General features: G+C 46.0%; 2 protein-coding genes across 9 annotated transcripts in view; one reads left to right on the forward strand and one right to left on the reverse strand.

Annotated features, from left to right (window-relative positions):
• The first annotated feature begins 720 nt into the window (after positions 1 to 720).
• Positions 721 to 17620, forward strand: MPG (N-methylpurine DNA glycosylase). The gene is made up of 6 exons (XM_080354341.1): positions 721 to 815; positions 3399 to 3511; positions 6933 to 7080; positions 7697 to 7922; positions 11240 to 11444; positions 17067 to 17620. The coding sequence occupies exons 4-6, from the start codon at positions 7701 to 7703 to the stop codon at positions 17471 to 17473; spliced, it is 834 nt and encodes a 277-aa protein (XP_080210467.1). The 5' UTR covers positions 721 to 815; positions 3399 to 3511; positions 6933 to 7080; positions 7697 to 7700; the 3' UTR covers positions 17474 to 17620.
• Positions 17621 to 17778: 158 nt separating this feature from the next.
• Positions 17779 to 25355, reverse strand: part of NPRL3 (NPR3 like, GATOR1 complex subunit) — a 45311-nt gene continuing 37734 nt past the window's right edge. For 6 of the 8 annotated variants that reach the window (XM_080354340.1, XM_080354339.1, XM_080354335.1 and 3 more), the window contains 2 exons: positions 24904 to 25096; positions 19300 to 19781 (listed from right to left, as the gene is read on the reverse strand). In XM_080354340.1, coding sequence (XP_080210466.1) covers positions 19616 to 19781; positions 24904 to 25096 — 359 coding nt within the window. In that variant the 3' untranslated portion in view covers positions 19300 to 19615. Of the gene's footprint in view, positions 17900 to 19299; positions 19782 to 24903; positions 25097 to 25355 lie in introns of those variants that run through there. The other 2 variants (XR_013922895.1, XM_080354336.1) reach the window with 2 other exon arrangements.

The following is a 25355-nucleotide window of genomic DNA, read 5'->3' on the forward strand; positions in this document are numbered from 1 at the left end:
TTTATCCTCTTCCTTCAAAATTTATGAAGGGGTGGACACTAAGTATTCCTTCTTTGCATGCCTGGCTTGTAGCTGGTCCTGTCCTAGCTAGTGCTAGCCTGGAATCAGTATTTTATTATACGAATGGGAATGAATCCATTTTGATCCACGGGACTTTCCCTCGTATTCTTCGTGCAAATATTTGTTTATGAACCAACAACCTCCTGCCTGTCTCCAGAAAGTTGTGAGGACAATCATATTTTGACCCTATTTTGACCATATGCTCCATCTGGTTAAAAGCTGAAGCCATTTTTTTTCAGCAGGCCAGATACTTGTTACTTGGGGAGCTGAAGGGATAATTAATACAGCTGTCTATAAACCCAGCTTGTGACCATTCGCATTCATTCGAATGTATATTCACCCCTTTATTTTTCTAGGATTATTAATATGAAACAGCAAGGAGTGTGAGAGTAGATGGTGAAAACCAGGGAGAGTTCAAAGATGGCCCATAGAGGATCTGCGCCCCAGGAATCAAGAGCTGCGATAAGAGATCCAGCGAGCTCAGAGAAACGGCAATAAATCAATCTCATTTGGGACCATGGCCATCTACAGCGCGAGGTGTCAGATAAAACACGACGCGTCTTTGGAATCGCAGCGCAGCTCCAGCGGCACTTCCCCGGCCTCGGGCCCGCCTCCCCGCACGCCGCGCCGGGCACGCCCCTCAGGCGAGCCCCTGGTTCCGCCGGGCCTGCGGGCCGGGCCTGCCCGCGCCCTCCCGCGGCGGGTACAGCCGAGGCGGGCAAGCGGCCGGCGGCGGCGCGGGGAGGCCCCGGCAGGTGCGTGTGCGGCGGGGCCGGGCGGGGTGAGGGAGCTCCGGCTGCTAACGGTGCGCTCCGAGGCCCGCGCCCGGCAAGGCCGGCCGGACCCGAGCGGGTTGGCTGAGCGCGGCGGGCGCTGCGGGGCCGCCCCCTCTCCCCGCTGCGGCTGCTGCTCGGAGGCCTGACTCCCTGTAAAACCGTGAGCGTGCTGGTTACAGTGCTGTGTAAAACTGTGCGCGCCTAGCCCCTGCTTAGTGCCACATTTACCGGTTTTGGCATAAAAAGGTTTCACCAGCAGAGGTTGTAAATGCTTTCCCTGAAAGAGCTGTGAGGGTTTTGCAGTGCTGCTCATTGCTGTGCAACAGGCCTGTGTGTGGAAATTACCTTTTCTAATACTGCCAGAGCTATTTCATGCACGTTGTGGATCAAAGACATTGCAAAGACTATGTAATAAACATTGAGGAAAAGCTAACACCCCCGTTTTCTGAATACAGTTCAGACCGGGAGAACGAGGTGTGTGATCAGCTGGGTAAACAAGATGCACAAATGCAGGTCGGATAAGGTTGTGCTGTGATTTCCCGGTGTTCGTGTCAATTTCGTTCTGCGGAGACCTTCCTGTGTCGTTTTTGTACATAATTAAGTAAACAAATTACGAAATTGACAATATGTGCTGTAGAGATTTTTGGGAGAAAAGTGGTTTCCCCGTTAAGTTCTGGAAGAGCAGCAGCTGTATAGACGTGTCAGAAAAGCGGTGTGGTTTGGACCCTGTAAGGAGGAGAAACACCCAGACCATAGAAACCTGCTGCAAACTTGTTACAAAAAACTGGGGCTTTTCTAAAGAAGATTGTCTTGTTAGAAACAAGGCTACTGTGGCATAAGGGGAGCGCCTTTGCACTCCACTGGGTCAAATCTGTGTCTGACTCAGATTTTCACAGCACCCACAGTCACCAGGGATTTGCTGGTTTCCTGGAAGCATCTTTTTATAGAAGAGACTTTTGCTTTTGTTCCTCTGTTATATCATCAAAAGAGTTTTGTGTCACTTGCCATTAGCAAGCTATTGTCACGGCATATTATCTGAAGCTGTGCGGGAAGTCATCCTCTCTGCTCAGATCCTTCTTTATTTATATAGGGCCTGAAGGCTTTGTTCTAGTGTTTGAAAATGTCCACCACTATCATAGTGGCCATTACATCAGCTATTTATCTTCACCTGCAGTTACACTTGTATCTCTGCAGACCATCATCTGTTAAGGCTTTGACTCAGTGTTCTGTTTTCTTACTATAATTTAAGAGCATTTGGTAATGCAATGCAAAGTACACACACATAGTGTTCCTGCAACAAGGATTAACCTGAATTGCTAAATGAAGGACAAGTCTTTCCTCTGACTGAAAGCAGAAGAAAGGGACTTTCTTGCTAAGGAGAGAGGCTCACGGCATGTGCATTGAATCAGTTGCAGTTTAATAGCCTGCAGCAGCGCCTCTGCTGGGACTGAGCCTGTCTCATGGCTGATCACAAAAGTGTGGCTGTGATTCGCTCCTCATGGTTTTGTTGGAGGGCTCAGGTTCTCTGTGCAAAGCATGAATAGTAAGGCCCTTCTTTAAGTAGCTTGCCCTGAAATCTGCAGGAAATAATCTGTTTATCTTTAAGTCAAAACCTTATCATAGGACTTCACACAGTTCTCCTTTTTAAAGCTAGATGTGGAGCAGGTCCTATCCTCCGAGCCTGAGCCTAGGGCTGACTCAGGAGCAGGTGTGAGGGAGCCCTCTATTTCCATGCTCATGCAGGGAGCAACTCCAGGATCCTTTTGCAGGTAAATCTTTGTATCTTTGCTGTTTATCATTTTCTTCCTGGTCTTTAAGTTACTGGTACTTCAACAGGAACTCTGAAGTGAAACTTTCTTTGTGGATGTTGTTCAGATGTTTGAGCATTTGAGTCAGAAGTTTCCTTTTTGTCAGTGCATTAACAAAGGCTTTGGTGAAACATCTTTGGTCATTGAGTCAAACCCCTATGCCAAAACTAAATTATTTCACATGCAGTATTAAGATTTGGGGGAGGAATGTTTTTTCTAGGGTCGTTTTATAAGATGGGTACCTAAGACTTAAGTGTAACTAGTTCTTATATAGCTCTTTCAAGATGCGTTACAAATCAGGAATGTTCTTACTGCCATCATATAGATGGAAAAGAATGGATGACTAGCTCAATATACTTGATGTACATGTGGTAAAAATAATGTAGATATGCAGAAAAAATCCAAACTGCAAATGATTTTGAATCCTTACGCCCATTTCCTAATCTGTGTTTGTGGCCTCTCTAAATGCTGCCTTGGTTAACTAAATTCTGGCCTGGTTAACTCAAATCTCAGGAGGCTGAGCCTGCTAACATACATTGTTAGTATTATATTTAACGTTTGCTTTCATTTAATATGCAAGTTTGGCACACAGTAAAAATTACAGCTAGAATGTGGGGGGGAGGGGAAACAGAACAAACCAAAATGGTTTAAGAGAGTCAACCAAAATGGAGCATAATTTTGCTGTGAAGACTTTTAGGGGTTTTCATGACTTTTCATCACTATCCCTCATTTTTATCTTCCTTATTCTTTACAGAAGGATGAGTAAGTTTTATTCCAAAAAGCTCAAGATGTCTCGTGGGCAGCAGGAGTGAGGACTGGAATTGCAAGGACGTCTTGCACAAGATTATATCCCCAGCAGTCAGTAAGGTGAATAAAACCATTCATTTGGCCATACTTTTGAGGTGTTAGTAGGATTGCACATAGTGTCAAAGTCTGTCTGTGGAGTGAGTGACTTTAGGTCTTACCTTCGTACAAAAAGGGTTTTTTTGCCTGCTCCTCCCACTGTTTCTGGGAAGCTATACAATACTAACTTAATTATGGTTACTAGTAGGTCAGACTAGACAGGAAAGGTGGATGGAAATCCTTCTTGCTGAGAACTCATCGAAGGATCTGGCTTTAAATGGAGTGTCTGTATATGAGGTTATGGAACAAATAGACAACAGGCAGGAACAAGTTGCCAAACCAGATGAAGTCCCCAGGGACAGTGCTGCTAATGGTGGTCTCAGCAGCAAATGTGTCACTGCTTTTTAAAGAGGGTTCTTGGTGAAATCTGTGGACTGCAGACCTGGAAGTTTGACCACCAACAACTGAATTAGTAGAAAATATAGCAAGGTAGAATTGATGGACGCCTGCATAAAGATTATATAGTGTGGGAGAGCCAGTGTGGGTTTTGTAGGGGAAAGTCATGCCTTAAAAAAATGCTGGAATTCTCTGAAGGTCTAAATAAGTATGTTAAGAGGTCTGGCTTACAGTCTGTACTCAGATTTCAGGAAGCTTTTAAACAGGAGCTCACATCTGAGCAGCCCTTGACATAATAAGGGACTTCCCTGTCATAAATAAATGGTGCAAAGAAAGGAGAGAGGATGTGAGTAAGTGGGCAGCCCTTGTGGCAGCTGGAGGTCACCACTGGAGTGCCACAGGGATGTTTTGTAAATGACCTGGGAAAACAATATTTTCATCTGGCTTTACGTTATTTGAGGTGGTAAAGGAGAGGGCTGAGGGTGAAGAACTGCAAATGTGAACTGATTCTTGTGGGTGGGCAGCAGTCCTAATTTCACACACATTTTTTTGGAGCTGTAATAACTAATTCTGTGAAGCTTTCCTCATCAGTAAAGTCTCAGTTTAGACTGTTTTACACAGGCTCAGGGAAGACTGTGTAAACTCACAGTTGCTACGTACACAGAAGCTGTGCCTGAGTCAGAAGGTTCCAGCCTGGAGCTGTGGAGGATGTGTGAAGCAGCACTGTGTGCTTGTTCTGTTCTTCCCTGGGCTCCTGCTTTTGACCCTGCTGGAGAGCAGGATACAGGGAGAGGTGTCGTTTGGTCTGACCCAGCATTGACCCTTCATATATTCCCACATAAAATCTGTGCAACTGGGAACTGATACAAGGAGTTGTCTCTCTAGGAGTGACAACCTCCTTGTAGTGAAAGCTCATTAAATACATAAGGAAATACCTACAAGTGCAGTGTCATTAGAAGGATTAAAGAAGCCTGTGCAGACTCAGTTGTGCCTTGACTCCAGGAGTGTCTGCTGCAGAGCTGTATTTTACACAGATTTTCAGTGTCTTTTTGATTCTGGCTTGCAGGGTCCCTAAACACTTCCCTGAGACTAGCCCAGCAGTCCTGGACACTTAGGCACTTGTGCAGTCTTAATCAACTCTCCATCTTCCTTTTCTAGCTTCCATATCATTTTTTGTGCATGTGTACACACATATGCTTAGCAACTTGTAGCTACTTTGGTTACAACCAGATTAGTAAAAATGTGATTAAACGCACAGCTGATTATAATTTGAGGCACAGAAGTAGAATTTGTTTACTATACAAGCAAGAAAATCTAGATAGAAATGAAGAGTTTCAGAATTTGTGTGTAGACTTGCATGTGAAGAGATTGTGTCTCTTCCCAAGGTCATGGGGCTTTGGCACTTGGTAGGTACTGTCTTCTACAGTGTGCATTTTCATAGGCAAGAAGGGATTTTTATATACAGACAACATCCTTGATAGAAAGTGCAGACAGGCTTTGAGGCATAGAGTTTTATGTTTCATATCTTGGTATGATCAAAGGGTAAACTGGGGTTTTTCTGGGTTTCTGAGATGCTATTGCAGTCCCCTCTTTCCTTGTGTTTGCTTTTAAAGCAATTGTATCTCTATGTGACCCATTTCTCGTGACTATAAGGTGGTTTCCTGTTGCTGTTTCTAAGGAGAGTTGGAGATGCTGAGATCTGTGTAGGATCAGCCCATAGCAAAGAAATTGCAAGTGCCCTAAGGCTGCCAGTGGGATTATTTGCATGAGAGTGCTTGCAGCTTTTAAGAATTACTTAATTGGAAAGGCAATAAAGTGCCAAGCAACTCAGAGCCTGTTTCTGATGTCACATTCCATAAGAGCACGAATTACCAAATGAGTTAATGCTCCACTCCAATTGGCCGTGTTTCCAGCATGGCTTTATGTACGGCTGATGAACTGGAAGTTCCAGTTAATACTGTCAGAGGAGTCTGGAGGTGCTGTCTTCAGTGTGGAGCGTTCCCTTGATGAGTCCTTCCGAGGGTCAGTCTGACGTGGGACAGCGTTCCTTCTCCGTCCCTTCCTTCTTGCAGCCCCTTTTCCTATTCACACCCTTTCTCCTGGGCAGAACTCTCATTTACAAAGCCCACCAGGCAGCTTTGTCTGAGACAGGCTGGGGACTTCTGACAAAATCTTTTACCAGTTCCCACCAGGTGAAAGCCACAGTTCAAAGCAGAATTCCTGGCACAGAGCTGGCCGTTCTTGAGGCATCTGACATCGCTGAATTATTGCCATAAAGAATTAGATGTTCAGAATAAAAATAAACACATCCCACCTCTCTGGCAGTCGTGCCAATGTGATTCTGGTTTTGCTGCCTATATGTTTGTGTCTGGATTCTTGTGAGGTGAAATGTAACACTGCTGGGGAACTGGCACTGGTGACCCAGAGAACAGCAGTGCTGAATTCATTTCAGTGTAGATCAGGGGAAGTATTGCTGGTGGATGTTTCTTTGTGAGAAAGATAAGGATTGGGTTTGATGGTGAAAGTCTTTGTAGTCATTTTTAAAAACTCATGATGTTGTGAAAAATAAGTGGCAACAGCTACTTATGTGTATACCTCCCTTGCAGGTTAAGCTGTATATAGGATTCTTTCTCCATGTCTAATTACGTATGATGTTGAACCTTTGCTTTTTTCCCTTATATCTACGTGTGGTAGAATTTCAGAACTGATGAAGCATGTTCTGAAACGTGGTGTCTTTGCTTTCTCTTCTGAGTCCTTTTTTAAGGCTGACACTTTTAATATTTAGTGCCAATGGGGAAATTTTCCAAGTTTGGTTTCAGCTTTTTCTTTATTCAGTACAGTAAAAGTGCATTCCACACTATTTTCATAGCCTTTTGTATAAAAAGGGCTAAAAACCATGTCCAGCAATGCCCCAGGTGGGCGATGGTCTTTTGCTAGACCAATAGCAAACCACAGATTGTTGGTGCACTGTTGGTATTGTGATTGCCAGCTCCAAAATCCCATTCAAAGTGCTTTATACAGTGAGTTAGTGTTTGTTCCTGTTTGACAGGTGTAAGGACTGTGACACAGAAAAAGAGACGTTAACTTTTTGAAGCTCGCACAGTGAATTGGCAACGGACCTAGAAGAACAATCGCAGGTTACACAGTCGCCTCAAATACACACTGTTGACTGGAACAGACTATTCTTCATCCTTCTGGTAGGCTGAATTTAAAGCTTATTTTGTGGAGGTTCTAACACAAACATTTCTACAGCATGATAAACAAGTTTGTGGCTGTAAATAGGACATCTCCAACTCAAATGGTCTGTGTCCTGTGGAGTTTTAGATTGTGATCCAGTTACATTCCTGTTTAAAGTGATTGATACATCACTTCTATGGACTTTCAGAGTCAGCACAATTTTTGAGGTGGTTATTTCATATTTTTTTCTGTCCACTCAAAAGATTACATTAGTTCTAGGTTGAAAGTACATAGCGCTGGTTCATCTTTGTTTTCTGTGTCTGAATTTCTTAACCTAACAGCGAACTTATTTTTACTGCTAAGTGGAGCAGAGTTGATTTTTATCCACAGTCCTTAAAAGACAAATACTCAAACTGCAGTTTTCTGTTTGCAGATCAGTAGAGCTCAGTATTTGCCCAGCTTGATGTAGACACAGCTAAACCTGTCACCTGCTTCTGTAGTTTGCCTAGCTTGTCCAATTACTTATAGCTTTCAGATTCATTGTTATGGAGAGATGTGTAAAAACAGGAGTTTGTGAAAATGAGTTACTTTTAAATAAGCTTTGTATTCCTGATTATGTTTATATCAATTTTCTAGAACGATGCCAAGAAAAAGAAAGCTGCTGGCTCAGTTAAGCGCTCTCCAAAGCAACTCCAGCTTCCCTCCTTTTGATGCCTTGGAGAACTCGAGTGCTACGCCTGGCGTGGATTCTTCTCCAAAAAGCAGCAAATATTTTGCTATAGAGAAAAAAACTCCTTCCCAGCTAGAAGCAGATTTTTTCAACCAGCCCTGTGTTAGCCTGGCCAAGGCCTTTCTGGGACAGGTAAGACGTGAGCACTGAGATTGCCGTACAGGAGCATGTGCTGGCTAATAACTTCGTGTAAAAGGGTGAAATTTACTTTTTTGCCATTTGACTGCAGGGCTGTGCTATTTTAGGAATACCGCTCTCGTTCCTTCTCTTGTTAAGTTCAGTGGAATTTAAAGACTAGTAGCCAAATCTATTTTGGATTAAGTCAGAGGAGTAATTTTCCAGGTTTAGTTTATTGTCACACTTCAGAATTAGTTTTTATGGAGTTTGTCTCCCTTTTTTTCTGGTTTACTGAAATGCACGTTGCCGTTTGTGGTTTGACGTTTGTTTCAGGCCTGTTATTTTCTTTTCAGGTATTTATTTGGTTTTAGCTCTTGCTTAGCCCAGTGGAAAGTAATGCTCTGCAGTCAGCAACATCTTCCCTGCCTCCATTTTTCTATCCTGTGATACTAATCGCATGGCAGGCCCTTGGCCTTTCTTCACCAGTGTCCACTGTGCTCGAATATTTCATTCGTACCTGCAAGTTCAGCAGCCTGCTTGGTACTTTCTGTTCTGCTGCCCTGTACGCTTTGAAATTTATCTTTCATGCTACCTGCTTGTATTTTTGCCATTGTGAATAACTTGTTATCAGTACACACAGTGAGCTCTGGATCAGTCCTGAGGTTACTAACACAACCCTGCGAGGCAGCGCGGGCCCCAGTGTGAAGATGTTCAGGTCTCCACAGTTAAACTTGCTTCACTCTGAAAACTGCTATTCCTGTCTTTTGTTTCTGGGTATTCAAGCCATTACCTGTTAACGTAAGGACCTTCTCCCTTATCCCATTGTACAAAGTTTGAGGAATCTTTGGACCTTGTGGAAAGAGTGAGCGAAATTAAACGTGTCTCTTCTGCTTAGTGAGTCCTTCAAACTGTTTCCGTGGGAGGGAGTTCCTCTGGTGTTTTCCCCATAAAAAGTTTCAGTCTGGGATCTCCTAAATGCAGCTACAAAATGTGGTTTTAGTTTCACTGCTATGGTCTTATCTTCTCTGAGTATTTTTGTACCTTTATTGTCTACAGGGTGAACAGATTCTCTGGGTTCTCAGTAGTTTAGATAACTTTAGGAATTTGTTCCACAAACTGTTAGTTTTGGCCTGTTGAACTGTGTCTAGCTTTTTTATTGGTATTTTCTAAGGATACTGTCTTGCTGGCAGCTGATGCTTTTGCTCTGCTTTTTAACTCTGCTGGTTTTTTTCTGGTCTGTCTTAACCTCTCTCTGATACCGATGTGTGTTTGCTATCTTTATAGACATCCTGCTAGTGGCTCGTGTTTCCAGCTGTAACCTTTGGCTGCCTTTTTAAGTTCTTCCTAACAAGCTTTCTTAGTTTATGTACCTTCCCCTTTTTGCTGGATCTTAATCCTTGTGCAAAGACACTGACCTTCATACTTCACAGTCATGATAAAACCTTGTTTTTCAGGGATAAGTCTTTGGAAAAGACTTTGCATTTTGCTCTGGATCAGTTTGAGAGTTTAGTCTTTTCTTATGAGAAAACACCATTTGATGATGTCTAAAAAACCATTGCCTGTGTCCTGTCCTACTGTGATATTTACTTGGTCTACATGAGAATACCTGAAGTTGCCCAGTTTTGATGCATTTTTTGTTACCTTAATGACTCCAGTATCATTCTGCATTCAGGTACCCTGGGCAGATGATACTTTACTCCTAATTCAATACTTTTCCTACTTAGCCATAGAATTACAAGCCGGATGATTTATATCTTTAGATTTTCTTTGAAGTATCACTGCCAGTCTCCCATGACTCAGTGTATTCTCTTGTTTTCTTAGAATTATAACTCTTATCGGTAATTTAGTGTTTAATTCGTTATCTTATTTCTACTATATTTTGGAGGTGCTTAGTATATTAATATTGCTTAACTTAAACATGATACTTGAGTTCTTGGAAACAAACAAATACCCAAAAACATACACGCAATAAATGGCCTCTCAACATGAACGGTCATAACACCAAGATACATCCTCAGTGAGAAATAAAGACCTCTATAAAATAGTTTACTGTGAGGTATTGTGAATGATCACCATTTTTTAACTGTTTTAACTGTGAATATTTAGTGTGTCTGAGGAGTCAGGGAAATGCCTGCATGTTTTAAAAACCATAACCTAACCATTTCACCATATTGAAAGAGGAATGTGGCCACATGGGTGTGTTTTTGGGTGTCTACAGGCAGCTGCTAAATACCAGTGCTTTTCTGAAAGTCACTGCCTTTTCAACAATAAACTGATTGTTTTCAATAATTTGATAAATAATTTGATAAATAATTTGATAAATGCTGTAGGGAAACCAGGATACACCAGAGCTGCAGCATTGGCAGCTGTGCTGGAGCATCCGTACTGGGCTGGGTAATAACTGCATCGGCAACCCAGCACAAACATCTGCTAGGAATCAAGCTTTGGTTTTCGAAGGTCATTTTTGAATGGCTGGTTTTCAAATATGGAAGCGCTGAATATAGTATAATTAATCTGATAGCTGTTGCCTGAATGAGACTACTACAGTATTTCTTAAACGCGCGTTAAGTAAAATAAGTTCAGAAATCAGGTCAAACCACAAGAAACTTTGTACAAAGTTTATGGATTGTTTTATTTTTAAAGATAATCTTTTCACTGTTGTGTTTTTTTGTTCCTCTGCATCTGCTTTGTTTTATTTAAGGAGGTACCAGCAGCAAGGAACACGCTGTAATAACAGAGATGTGCTGTTGCCTGAAGCCAGTTCCCAGCTCTCCGGCACTGCCCCTCTCTGTGCTGCAGAGAGGACAGAACTCACATCGATACTCACCCTGGTCAGGATTATCTGTGGTTAGGGACTAGGACTCATCTGAGACATCTCTATGGAGAAAGACTATCAATAATAGGAGTTATTTAATTGTGCCACTGTCATATTTCTTCTAAAGAATCATGGTGCTTCATGGTTGATATTGGTGACGCTTTTTGCCTTAAACCTGGTGAATTGGGGTGGACGATACAGAAAATAACCACAAAAGCAGCCCTGTGGGTTTTATTGTATATAGCATCATAAATTGGTTCTTTATCATGCTGCCACATCTAGACACTCTGGGCGTTTTGTGAGGTGAATGACAGGTAGGAACTTATTGTCTTGGGCTGTGACCTGGACAGTAGAAGCTGAAGAAGGTGACATTACAGACCAGACTGCTGGATGGAGGGGACAGGAGAGCAGGCAGCACCATCAGGTCCTTTTTTCCAGCTTTGTTTCTACAACTCTTGCATTCTGGTTTATTTTGTACAGCAGGTTGCTAACTGATGCACTCTGACCTCTCTTTCAGATTTTAGTTCGCAAACTTCCTGATGGCAGAGAACTCTGGGGGAGGATTGTTGAAACAGAAGCTTATCTGGGTGGAGAAGATGAAGCTTCCCACTCGAAAGGTGGGAAGCAAACTCAACGAAATGCAGCAATGTTCATGAAACCGGGAACTCTGTACGTGTATCAGATCTACGGCATTTATTTCTGCGTGAATGTTTCCAGCCAAGGTAAGTTGAGGCCTCAAGAGATTTAATCCCTACAGCGTCGGGCTCATATTTCAAGCTACACTTGCCTTGTTGCAGTCACTTGTGAGCTCCCTATGGCTCTGTAAAGTCAGAATAGCACGGAACTGGGGATAGATGGCGAATTGTCCATCAGCCTCACAAGCAGGACCCATCTCCAGCTGCACAGTGACCAGCCGAGTTGGGTTTGGTCCCAGCTGGGTGAGCTGTTCAGGCACAGAGACAAAGACCAGGGACTGGAGGAGAATCCTAATGGGATGGAGCTTTTGGTTTTGATGACCTAGGCTGCTGCCTGATTCATGTGATTCAGTGAACTTTATTCCTTCAAAGTGGTGATGTAGTCCAATGACAGCCTAAATCTTGGTGTCTGCTGGCATGATGAGAAACTCTTCTGTCTCCCACCTTTAGCTTCAGAAGCCATAAATGTTGAGGAAAATAAAAAGGACTGAGATGTCCTAGGCTTAAGCAAGGAGTCAATGTAGGAGCATTTTAGCTGCTTTGCTGTATCTTAAAACAAAAAGAAATACCCAAATCAAAATACTCAGACTGTTACAGAATCTTCAATCTTCTTTTATTATTCTCAAGATAATATAATTAACCCCTAAGCAAATTATTCTGGAATTTACCGAGACTCGCCTTCAATAGCTCCTCTTAACATGCAAGTGTTGCTTCTTTTTTTTTTTCTTTCTTGTAAGAATGAGTGTTTGCCTTGCAATAAAGCTATTAGTTAATTAGACACTTTGAAATGGCAGCAGGTATTTCTTAGATACTCATTTTGCTAGAAAAAATTTCTCGAAAAATCATTTCTTTTTTTGCCATTTCAAAGATACAGCTTAAAAAACCCCACTGCTGGTCTATTCCTAAGTGGAAAGACCATGAATCCTGAGGTTCTGGCCTTTGGCCAGGAGGCAGCACAGCAGAGCCGGTGCTGCTGCAGAGGAAGAGCCCGGCTCTCAATGGAGCTCTGGAGTCTGCTGGATGAACACATGGCAATTTAATTACCTTGTCTCTGCCAAATCTGTCCAGATAATGAAAGCAGAATGGTTTGTTTTTCAGGATGGGATTCTTAGTGTTTGAAATGTTAGGAATAATAATTTTTATTTAAAAAAAAAAGATGTTTAGCCTTTAAATTCTAAAAATATTTGAAATTTATACTTTGGGAAATTTTGCCTTATATGCCTCTGTTTAGAGTTTTATAGCAAACCAGTTAAAGATCTCACTGTTGCGATAAATTTAGTTGGATTTTTTGTTACGAGCGTGTTGTCCCACACGCAGCTGTGCTGACACCAAGCAGAGCTGCCACTACCAGCTTTGTCAGGGACACGTTGCAGTAAATAGCGTGGCTGTGTGTGCTGTGTGTCACAGACGCATCTACATAAGTGGGATTTACTCCTTCAGCGTGTTTGCCCATGTGCAGATGTGTTGAAAGAAAGATTTTGAGGAGGAATCATAACCTGAGATGCTTTTCTCATGTTAACATAGATGGAGAAGCCTGTCCTGTCATTTGGCCTGAGGGAAGGACGAGGAACTAGTCTGTCATGGTGACACTGATGCACTTGAGTAGGAGTCCATACGGAGTGACATGAGAATTACGGGAAAACCTGAAGTTGATTTCAGGGAAATCAGTTCTAGAGATTTTTCCAAATGGCTCTTGCAAGATGTTTCTGTTTGGCCATCGGGTGGTTTGCATCAAAATACTCATGCAATCATACTCTGATTTTTAACAAAGCATTTATTTCTGGAGACTGTTGGAACAAGCACATAGATTTAACAGAGATCTAGTGTGGCTTTAGGCAGTTTATTAAAGTTAGCACGAACTAATAATCACAACTGAATTCTTAGCTGACTTATTAAACTCTCTAGTTTTGTAGTGTAGGTAAGTTCCTGTGCTGCTTAAATTACAGGATCCTATGGGAAGGAAGGTGAGCAGTTCAAAGAACCAGTATATCTGCTGAAGCAGAATCATAGAATCGTTTCAGTTGGAAGAGACCCTCAGGATCATCAAGTCCAACCATAATGTAACTCTAGCACTAACCCATGTCCCTAAGAACCTTGCCTACACATCTTTTAATCCCCTCCACGGATGGTGACTCCACCACTGCCCTGCACAGCCTGTTCCAGTGCTTCACAACCCTTTCTGTGAAGAATTTTTTCCTGATACTGGCAGTGACTGCGGTCCTGCTGCTGCTCAGCCATCGAACTGAGTGGCCATAGAGCTGATTTGGAGCTGTCCTGTTGGAGGATGGAGCTCAGAGCGCTGCGCTGTCCCTGTGCTGCCTCTGCCTTCTTGGCACAGACACTGCACGGGGCTGTCAAAGACACACGCACTGTTGGGACCCAGCAAGCAGCATAAATTGGATTGTTAAAGCAGCAAAAAGTAAATTTAACACTGACTTGGATTATGCTGGGGCCTTCCTGGTCCTTAATCAGCTCAGGATCTGAGGCCTCTATGAAATGTGTAAAGCTTTATATGCTGCTCGTACTTGCTCTCCTCTGCTTAGCTTATCAAGAGTCGGGTATTGGCTCGTGAGACTCAGGCTCTTTAGAGCTCTCTTGATATGTAACCTTGCAGCATCATCTGTTTTATTATAATACCAGGTGGAATAAACCTTCTCTCCTGTTTTCTGTATTTGGCTTAAGCTAGACTTCAGGCTCAGCACTGTCCCTTGGGGACAGGAAAAGGTGTGTCACCAGCAGAGCTGTGCTGGGTAGAGAGGCTACAAAAGCACAGAGTTGACCTTGCAAGCCACCACCACGGCAGCGTCCTCAGCGGCGTGAGTGTCCCAGCCCAACCTAACGCCTCCAACAACACCAGCAGCGCTTCAGCTGCAGCTTCTTGTTTTGTCCCCTCGCTGGGGCACGAGGTCGTGGCTGTTGGCACGTTCAGTCGAGTTCACTTGACTGCATCTTTGTGTTCGTAAAATCATAACGAGCTGAAGGGTGGCCTCCAGTATTTTTTGTCGCTGAGGAAGCGGAGATCTTTGTGCTCATCACTGGGATAAAGCTGCATCATGTGGGATTTTACTGTGGGAGGTCGTCCCATCACTGGGTCGAATACTGCTACTGCCTGAGGCCGTGGTGAGCATCACTGCATTGTTTTTTTTGGAGAAATCATAGACGATAGAGGAAGAAAAGTTTATAGAAAAAATTAGAGTCAATGTCTTTCAGTGTGTATGAATCCTACAGCATATCCTGAGCAACACAATAATGTCAGTACAAGGAGCTTTCCCTGGGGTTAAGACGGATGTCAGGGTTCCCTCACTTCAGGAAAAGCGTAAATGCCAGTCAAGCTTCTCTTTGACTTTGCTGTGATTTGTTTCTCTGGAAATTGCCCAGGTGTGTGTTTTGCTGCCAGACCTGAAAGAACAGCTTGTAAAATCGAGATCCCAGTGATGCTGCACCCAGGGTCACACCGCATGGACCCTGACTTTCGCGTCCTAGACTGGGGCGTTGCAGGAGTGTTTCGGGAGCAGTGAGTCAGATGGGTGGAGAGAGCAGAAACGTTTCTTCTCTCCAGTGGCCAAGAGCTGTTTCCAAGAATGGGAACTGGAGCCATTCCAGGGAAGGAGCAGCAAGCTGCGCAGTGGGGGTGTGGGACTTCCCTGCCGTTTTATGATTTCTAGCTGCTCGGGAGAGAATTGGCCTCTGCGGTGTTGTTAAAATAAAACTTCTGATGTGAAGTGTGCTCAGGAGGACCCAAACACCAGCCCAGGGATATGGGGACAGAGTGACAGTAGCTCATTGTGGCATCTCTGCACTCTCACCCTGCCTGCTGTCTCCACCTCTTCCCAAAGCTCTTGTGCTGCTCTCACATTCGGGGGCTGCTGGCTCAGAGCAGAGAGCAGGGTCTGTGTTGCAGACGGATAGAAAGAGCGCGAAAACTTTGTGGTGGAAATGCAGAAAGCAGGCAGAGGCGAGAGTGGCAGGTACCCCCTGCCCCGGCTCTGCTGATGCTCTGGCAGCACCTGCAGTTTGACTGCCTATCCCTCTTCACTTGAACTTCCAAGGACTTGGTTCAATTCAAGCGTAACCACGGTTTCCACTTGCATTTGTGGTGGATGAAAGCAAGGAGTGTAATTAGCGATTGCTCAGAATCCCACAGTTGTTCTTGGCGAGTAAGGTAGCAGCCTGATGCGAAGGGTGTTTCTTTGTGCACGGATAAAAAGCAGAATTAGGACATGGAGCATGTTCTTAAAAATCTAAAATGACCTTTGAGCTCTAAATCACTGTGGTAGAGGGAGGCAGCTTTTGGCTGCCAGATTAGCATCAATCCCCTTGCTCAGGGAAGGGAGTGCCTGGGAACAGATTGCTGGCAGCTGCTGCAAATAACTCTGTTGACTTCACGGAGCTGAACTGAGGGCAGTGGGGGCTCTGAGCAGGTTCCGGGCAGGAGCCACACCTCAGAAAGCCAGAAATCAGGTCCTGGGTTGACAGGCTCAGCTGGGAGCCCAGAAAGGTAATTTAGTGTGGGATTTGTACAAAATATGAGAAGGATTCTATTTTTGGAAACTGCGGGTCCTTGGGGATCTGTCTGTGCCTAGAAAAAAAGCCTTTGCCAGGCAGGAGCGTGGCTCCAGATGTTCGGGGCTGGGGAGGGGATTCTTGCGGAGCAGCAGACGCTGGCGGGAGGAATGTGGTGGGCGGCCCCAGCACAAGGGGAGCTGTGTGGGGCAGCACACAGGCTGCTTCACCAGGCTCTCTGCTCGCCCACTCAAGGTCAGGAGAAGACCTTCCTTGCTGTCCAGTGGAAAATACCAAGGAAGCATTTATGTCCCACTTCGGCTGGAAATCCTTGTCACAGGGAAATGTCTGTGCTCAGAGCTGCACCTTTGCTTCGCTGTCACCAAAATCATGGAGGGCAGCTGCTTACAGCTGGGGGGGCTGGAGTTCCCTCAGGCTCCTGACAGGGTGGCAAATTGCATTTGAGAAGAGAATCTGTCAGTTTTCTTCCCTTCTTGCCATAGAAAGTTCTCTGCTGAAGTGGTGCTCCCAGGGCCTCGCATCCCATAGCCCACATCCCACAGTCCCCAGGACTCCCCCAGCAGCACCGGCAGCAGCCGCTCCCAGCGCCTGCAGCTCCTGCCCAGGTTTCTCACTGTGCTGGCAGCATCCAGACTCATTCCTCCTCTCCTTTGTTAACTGGAGTTCTTGTAATCAGAGTGTATTATGAATCCTCTGGGTCTGGGAGCAGCTTTGGGTAGCTGTGCCAAAACTGAACCATATGTGTATTTATTCCTGACCATCATGCTGACAGAAGAAAAACCTCTTGCCCTCTGGCAAGCCTTGGAGCAGCAGCTAGACATAGGAACATCAAGAAGTGGGGTTGGGGAAGAGCAAGTCAGCACTGGTAGATAAAGGATGTGGAGCTATGGGACATGGGACACACAGAAAAGGGAAGAGAGTGCACTGACTGCAGGTTAGGGGCTGACTCCAGGGCCTGGTATGTGAAACAAAAGAGCCTGAGAGAAGGACAGACCCTGTGGTTGGACCTGCAGCCAGTTCCCTGCTCCGTCAGGCTAAGTTGAGACACAGCTAAAGCGCTTCTGCCGGGGCTGGATGTTCTTCATCACCTACCCTGTACTAACACGTGGTTCTTATTCTGCGCAGGGGAAGGGGCTGCGGTGTTACTTCGCTCTTTGGAACCTCTTCAAGGTTTAGATGCGATGCGTGAGCTGCGCAGCGCGTCAAGGAAGGGAGCCACAAAGGTGCTGAAGGACTGGCAGCTATGCAACGGGCCCTCCAAGCTCTGCCAGGCATTTGGCATTGATAAGGCTTTTGACCAAAGGGACCTGACTCAGGATGCGGCCATCTGGATGGTACCTGGACATGACCCACCAGGGGAGCAAGACGTGGTGACCACAACAAGGATTGGTATCGGCAACAGGGGAGAGTGGGCACAGAAACCCCTCAGGTTTTATTTACGAGGAAACAAATTTGTGAGTGTTGTAGACAAGAAAACAGAGAAAGAGATGGCAGCAATGGGACAGGTCTCCTGCAGCTGGCGAATCTTCTAAATGTGCCACCAGCCGGGACCTGAGCTGTGCTCTGTGTGACAGCCTCAGGTGGCTTGGAGGATTTTAACAATAAACGTACTTTATCACAATGAATGGGGCAAGGTGGAATTTTATTTGTGGGGCAGACTGCATGGGGTCTCCCAGCCAGAACCGAGGTTGGTTTTGGACGTGGAAGGCCACTTGCGAGCGGATCTAGGCCTAATTAAGGGAGATGAGTGGAGAAGGTTCCCAGCGCTGACGTGCGGTGCTGCTCCCCTCAGCCCTGGCCCCTTGGTTGCTGCAGGGAAGCAGTCAATGGCAGCAGGGCTGGCTGGAAGGGGCAGAGCTGGGAGGAGGCAAAGGGGATCTTACTGTTGGCTACAGCTGCCTCATGGGAGGGGGCAGAGCCAGGCTGCTGTCAGACAGGATGAGAGGCAATGGCCAGAGCTGGAAAACAGGAAATTCTAATTAGCTGTATGGAAAAAGTTTTCACCATGAGGGTGGCCAAACACTGACCAGGGGCCCAGAGAAGCTGTGGGACATTCACACCTCCACTGAACGAGCTCCTGAGCGACCTGATCTAACACATTTTCTTTGAGCAGAGGTTTGAACAAAAGACCTCCAGCGACTCCTTCCAACCTGCATTGGTCTATAACCTCCAGTTTGGAGAACGAGAATGGTTTTTTTGTTTGTTTTCCCAGCTGCTTTTGAGACCAGTTCAAAACTTAGCAGTGTGTGAATCCCAACACAGAGAAAGCGCCAGTGCTGAGACTTGTGACGTACAGGGGGAGACAACCTCTTAGATTTGGGGCAGAACTTGCAGAACAGCAGCCACAGTGGCAGGTTGAAGGATGACAGGGACACAGCCCACCCTCAGCTTAGGGTTCACGTGTGAGGAAAAAAGATTGAGGTTTTCAAAACCCTTGTCCCATCACATGAAAAAAAGCCCAATCTTGTTTGGCCCTTTCTGAAGAGCACTGGTTATACCAATCTCAGTAGCTCACCTTGAGACACGGTTGCTGGGGGCTGCATGGGACTGGGGCCTTACAGCAACACAGATCTGATTTTTAGGTCAGGTATTGCTTTTGCTCTTCTATAACATCCCTACTTGCAGCTGCAGGGCAAGACTCACCGAAGGGACCATGAGTAGCTGTCACCAGGCACCCGGCGCGCTGTGGACACCGGGCTCCCCTGTGCCTTGCTGGTGGTCAATCAGTTACGTAAAGCTCATGGTTTCTCCCAGTTTGTGTGGGCAAGTGAAGCTGCTCTGTGAGAGCCTGCAACTGGGAACAAGTCCAGCTTGTGTGTGTGGTACAAGGGAAGGTCTTAAGGAGGAACCTGACAGTCTCATAATGAACACCACACCCCTGGAAGCCACCAGCACGGAGGGAAAGGTCTTCCCTGGATACACAGCACAGAGCAGGGGGCAGCAGTGGCCTCAGGCATCCCCAGAAACACGGCTGTCACCCCTTGTTCCAGCCCCAGCCCAGCTGGAGGAGCAATCCCAAACCAGAGCAGGACACAGCCGTGTCCAGCCCTGTGTCTGATTCCCTGCAGCCACAGCCACGCTTGAGGGAGGGCAATGGAGGAACAGAACAAGCCCTGGGGGACAAGTTTGAGTGTCCTGAGCACCAGCCTATGGCTGGGCAGAACTAACATGTCCCTGCACCAGCAGCTTGGCCAGCTCAGTTCCGTCCAGCTCAGCAAACAACCACCTCACCCCCAATCAACAACTGGAAAGCCTGCAAACCCACAAGCACAGGGGTGCTCGGTCACAGCCGTGCCCCAGTAGGCAGCAATAAGGAGACTGGTGAGAGGAAATAATAAGCTGTAACACAGTGAGCAAGTCATTAATGAAACTGTTTACTTGTGATACTTTGCCTTCCTACCTCTGTCCTCAGTGCTGCCAGGTGGGAATCTTCTTGGCCTTTCCCGCCAGCCCTGGCGAGGGCTGTGAACCAGCAGCCCCTGTGCTGCGAATGTGGGGCAGCAGGAATCCATGCTGTCCTGCAGCCGAACTCGCACACACCGGCCTCGGCTGTTGCCACAGGGAGCAGATGGGAAATGGAGGCACGGAGCGAAAAACCCGCTATATGTCACATGGCAAGAAGGAATTGAATTCACCTCCTTTAGTTTTCAGTGTCTCTTCCTTTGCCAGTAGAGTCATTTTAAGAGGGACTGAAATACTGAAATCACGGGGTCCTCGTGGCTGGTCACCACCAGCACGCTGCGGAATTTGTCAAACAGCATCAGCAGCTGGGAGCGACGCATGTTCTCGTTGTACATTATCTCCTCCAAATGGTGTCGGCCTCGGAAATAGTGCAGCAGCCTGTGGGGAAGGAGCAAGGGAGGCACGTGGGCCAAAAGCAAGAGAACACGGCAAGAACGGATATTGCCACCCTCGAGGTTTCCTCTCCCATGGGACACAAATCAGGAGGCGTCTGGGCTGCATCCCTCATTCACGTGAAAAGTGAATTAAATCAGTTCTTACCCTGCTTAGCACAGAAATCCCCTGGAAAAGCAGGGGACTTCATGTCAGGGCTTTGCAAAGGTCCTTGTATCAAAAGGTTTCCTAGCCTGGGGCATTTCCTGAGATTGTCAATTTTCAGCATAATTTTGACTCCAGAAAGCAAGGAAACACAAGTGCCAACAAGCCTTGAGAAGTCAGGACGTGGCAGATTCAGTTCTGCTCTCTCCTGGCTGGGTCTGCATTGCCCTTTGTCATGCTGCAGCATCAGAGGCCCAAGTACGCTGGCTTTTAGAACTAAGAGCATATTCTCGCTCACAGCAGCCCAAAGGACTTGGTAACTACAGGTCACACACTCTTGAGGTGTGGTTGGCTTGGCACAGGCAGAGCAGTCACAACAGGGAGATGGAAATTTTGGTGACAAGCAACCACAGAGAAGCTCAGGAAGTTACAAAGCCCAACAGCCAGAAAACCATGAAGTCTAAGCTAAAACTGCACTGGCTTCTTAAATTCCCAGTTCTCTTTAAATACAGTCAGCACAGATAACCCTCTGCTGGCCACCAAAACGCTATAGACAGCACATATCCTGCACAATCGTGGCTGGGTCTAAGACAAACTGCAGCAAGTCCCTGACGGCTGGGGACCTGCGCCCCGGGGACCCTCAAGGCTGTGACATGAAGCTAAGCCTCCAAAGCTCGAGTTTGCTGCTCAGTCTCTTCATTGTCTTAACAACCTCCCAAATGTAAGAACCATACTGCTCGTGTCACTCAAATAGTCCTGCCCATCAAGACCCAAACACATGCCAGAATCGCCTCCCCAGCTACGCAGACAGACGTGCGTCCGCATGTGTTACACATCACGCTCTGCCCTGCGCTCCAGCAGCTCTTGCTCGTGTTCCTGTACCCAGCTGTACTTTAGGAACATGCTGGCTGGCTGCTTCGTGCCAACTGACAGTAAAACTGAGTGGAGATGACAAGATCTGCTTTCCAACTCATTCAGACAGCCCTCCCGCAGGAACAGCCCTCGGAAGACACCAGCATCCCTTAGAGCATTCCTGCCTGTTTTCACACGCCAGCAGGATGGGGTAAGGGCCAACGTTTGCCTGCCTGGCTCCCACTGCTCCTGCTGGCCCCTCCTGTCACCCACCGCCCTTCCGGGGTGACCAGAGTCACCGTGCAACAACGTCCCTCCATCACAGCCTCCCTCTGTGCTGCACACAGTAGGTTTCACCTCTCATCCACTGCCGTTTCTGTTTCTCAGCTCCACAACTTGCCGTGTCCCTCTTCTCACCCCCCTCTTGTTCCCCGAACAGCAGAACCTCGCTGTGTCCGCCTCGCAGGCAGCCCAGCACCCTGCACGCTCCCTTCTGCTTTCACCCTCACCTGCCAGCACTCAGGCTGGCACCATCCTGTAGCGCAGAATTGCTCTGTACCTGCAGTACAAACAACAGACGGACAAGCTCCACTCATGTTTACCTTCCCACTATCTGGGCTGGGCATTTGCCTTTTGCAGTGTCTCCCGCTGGGCATTTAAATCAGGCTAACTGGCCTCATCCCCCATGCCGATGGCAACCAGAAGCGGCCATTAGCATGGACATTGTCAGTTTCTGTGTGTATGTGTCAAAATCAGACCATTCCCCGAGGTATTCACAGAAATTATTGTATATTATATCTTACAACTTGTATCACTGTACAAAAAGTTATTTTGAACAAGATTATTAAAGCTACCTATTCTTTCCCTTGTACAAAACTGCTCTCTGCCACTGCCCGTGCCCCGTCTGCCCTGAAAATGATTACGACCTGGCTTTTAACACAGCACAGACCAGGCAGGAGTTTTCCAATACATAAATCCATCCTGTATTAAAAAAGAGTCTGGATTTGTAACTGGTCAAGATGAAATATGTTCCACTCCAATAAAAGCTAGAGAGGATATTAAAGAATATCACAAAAATGCCGGCTGGAAGACACCTCCGAAGCCCAGTCCAGCACCCTGCTCCAGCAGGACTGCTGCCAGCGCTGGAGCTTTTCCTAGCCAGGCTCTGAAACCCTCCAAGGATGGAGATTCCCCCACAGGCCCAGGTGACCTGTCCGGGGCTGCACCACCCTCTGGGGAAGAAGTCTTCCCAAATGTCCAATTAAAATCTACAAAGCTTTAATGTGGGGCTCCCAGCTCCAGGGAAGACAGGCACTATCTTTGCCTTTTTGGGCGACAAACATTTATGGGATCCGAAAAGGATGTAAGATGGCACTTCATGGAGCAGTAACACAGCACTGGAGTCCCTCTGAAGCTGCACAGATATGTCTGTGGACAGATGTGCACTTCCAGATCCAGATGCAGTGGTGGAAGATGATTGCTTTCAATTGCTCATGGCTGTTGTCCTCCCTTCAGGTTGTAAGAGCTGCCCCTCTAACAGCAGCGCAGTGTTATTAAACACTAAAAAAAAAATCATCTCAGACTAGTGTTTCAAATAAAATTAGCTTATTTCTGGCCAAAGAGATAACCCTTCCACCAGCACTGCTTGAACACGGAGCAGAACTGCCCACAGCTCAGTGCCACCAGCGCAAGAGCAAAACAAAACAAACCCTGATGGTGATTCCACACCCATGGCTTGGGAGAGAAGCCATGAGCAAAACCTCAAACTGCCTTTAATTCACTGCCTAATGTGCAGTGTGGAACGCTTTGTGTACATTACCGGAGATCTAGCTCAAAAAGAACTTGTCTCCTTCTTAAGTGTACTTCTGGAAGGACACACCAGCCCTCTTCCAGCAGCACCTAAGGAAAGAACTTGGATTTCAATTCCCATTCAATGTTACGAGGGGTTAATGCAGCCAGTCCTGGAGCCAAGCTTCAGTATTCCTTATTTCCCCTTAAGGTTTCTGTCTTGCAAATACCGGCTGTGCACAGCAATGCACAGGCACCAGCTCCTTCTTCGTCTGTTTAATGAGTAACAGGCGTTGGGAGGCACAGACAAGAAAATGTATCGGCATGAACTTTATTGCTATGCTGAAAATAGCCCATCGCTTGGTGCACACACAGCTATGCTCGGCAGGGCAGTTGCAGTATATTTAGTGCACCAACTCTGCATTTATAGCAGGAGTTTGTTCTGGGAGGCAGCTGATGCAGCAGAGCTATTTGCCAGAGCACAGCCCTCATTAGGCTGCTGTTCCTCAAAAAGACGCGAAAAGAGGAGCTGCCACAGTAATGTGTATGGGGTAACGAGGGAGATCCGCTCACTCCCTGCAGCGGCTTCTCCACAGTTGTTTACACTTTCATTAAGAGCAATAGCTTTACCCAGACACTTGTCTCTGATGGCTTACAGCACAAAAAGACAGAAAATACACCCACAACCTCCAAGTTACAGCGTCTCATAAAGCCACCAGTAACCAAGCGCGTCTTGCATAAACATTTCTGTTTGTACACTCCAGCATCCCGCCCACAGGACCCATGTGTTTATCATATCTTGTCTCTTCCTCACTGCTGACTTAGGACTAAGCTCTGCAGTTGTCAAATCTATAGTAGAATGGAAATTCAGACTTAGTAAAGCCATCTTGGGGATCTGCAAAAGAACCTGGTGCAGAAGCAAACTGCGAAATAAACATTGTTCAGGCAGCTGCCTGGTTATAGCAGCTGATTTTATAAAGAAATCAAAGTGATTTTTTGCATCTGCAATTCCAAAGCTCTCAAACGGCTGTTTTACCCAGATGAGAGAAGTGTAGGGGAGCAATCACAAAATCCTTTCCTCTCCCTAGGATAAGAAAGATCTGCATTGCCACTGAACTGGTCCAAAGCATCCCCCACAAATTCTGTCTTAAGATATCACGGGTTGTGATTTTGGTTTCACTTTCCTTTCTCACTGGTTTTGTAATGACTTATCTGGTAATGAGGAAAACACATTTCAAAGTTCTCAAATGGCCAAAGTGCTGCCTTGCAATCAGAGCATATCCTCTGAGCAGAAGACGGAGAAGGAGACGAGTAATTCAGAGAGCAGTTACTACCCACAGCCTTGGGAGAGCTCTGTGAAAACACCTGAGCACGGCACAGCTGCGAACTTTGCCGCAGATAAGTAAAGTATTTTCTTGCTATTACAGTTTCTCCAGGCTACTTGACTACATCCATCCGAGAGCGAGCCCCAGGTTTCCAGGGACTTACCAGCTCAACCTGGGAAGAATAGGAAAAGCTGCAGTACTTGCCTCGGGTGCTTTTCAGCTCCACAAGTATGAAAACCCATGAAAGCTGCATTCAAGTGATGCCACTGTGCTTTAAAATGCTTAGGAGGAAAAAAGCATTTCCCCCCACACCTTTTTCCCAGCTGGCTGGTTAGGAAGTCATTCTGCTTTTTACCATGTGCAGAAACATATCTTGCATATTTCTGTTGTGTTGAAATTTGTAACAACAAAACTGCATGGCACTAATCACACATCCTAATGACTTTAACTTAACTAACCCAACATAACAAGCAGCTCATCTCTGCAAAACAGACCTTGAAATGTTTGTCGACTAGACAGTGAAAGCATTCAGGCCGGCTTTGTGCCTGATGCTCTTTGTCTCATATTCGCATGGAGTTTGCAAACCTTAAAATAAAGGATAGCTGGCTTGGAAATATCAACAGACCCAACATGACAGCATCAGCACAACTGGGTCTTTGCTTAGAAGGTTTTTTTAGGCTATGCAGGGTTATGTTTTCCATGTGTGGACACAGGAAAATTGGCAAGGAAACAGTCAAGTCCCTGTTGTCCAACCATACCCATGATGCTCCTTCACACACCCACAACTCTTTGTTAACAAGTGTCCTTGTGATGTGTATCTTAGCTTTTTGTCAAACACTGATGCGCACAGATGAAATAGGAATAAGGGGAACAAACCCGAAAGAATTTATCCTCCAAAATCTCAAGTGAATGGGATTTGCTCAGAGTCCACACTGATCCTTCAGCAAAACAGCAAGGATAAGGAAAAAAGATTCCATTCTGCACTTCTCATTTCCTACCTTGCAAACATGCGAAGATCTTCTGGATTTTGGGCAGCAGGGACATTAAGGATAGCTTCTCGCTCGTGTTCCAACAAGCTTGCCAGGAGATTCTCCGTCATCCTTTTATTTAGGGGTGAGTCCCCACCAGGTATCAACTCGGCACTGGAATTATCCATGCTAGGGCTTGTCAGAGTCATGTCGTCACTGCTAGCTATCAGGGCAAGAGAGAAAGACACAGAATTTCTATATTCCTCAGCATAATGATGCAAAGATTATCAATTCAGGCTGTTTCTATGCAGTATTTCCCAAGAATCACGTCGGATTTGTAGAGCAAAGAAAGCGACTCTCAAAGTGCTACATGTATCTGCAATTAGTCACACGACAACACAGTGATTTTCTCAATGGGAAAGTCAAATGTTTCACTAAAGTCATCGATTTCTGTGGAAAATTGTACTTCTGCAGACCATAAA

Source organism: Nesoenas mayeri (genome assembly GCF_963082525.1).
Source record: "Nesoenas mayeri genome assembly, chromosome: 15".
Lineage (NCBI taxonomy): Eukaryota > Metazoa > Chordata > Aves > Columbiformes > Columbidae > Nesoenas > Nesoenas mayeri.

Bases quoted from the DNA above. Each gene is read 5' to 3' on its own strand.
- MPG (XM_080354341.1), top strand. From the start codon at position 7,701: ATGCCAAGAAAAAGAAAGCTGCTGGCTCAGTTAAGCGCTCTCCAAAGC. The intron at 7,923-11,239 runs GTAAGACGTGAG...CCTCTCTTTCAG, and splicing joins CCAAGGCCTTTCTGGGACAG to ATTTTAGTTCGCAAACTTCC. The intron at 11,445-17,066 runs GTAAGTTGAGGC...TATTCTGCGCAG, and splicing joins CGTGAATGTTTCCAGCCAAG to GGGAAGGGGCTGCGGTGTTA.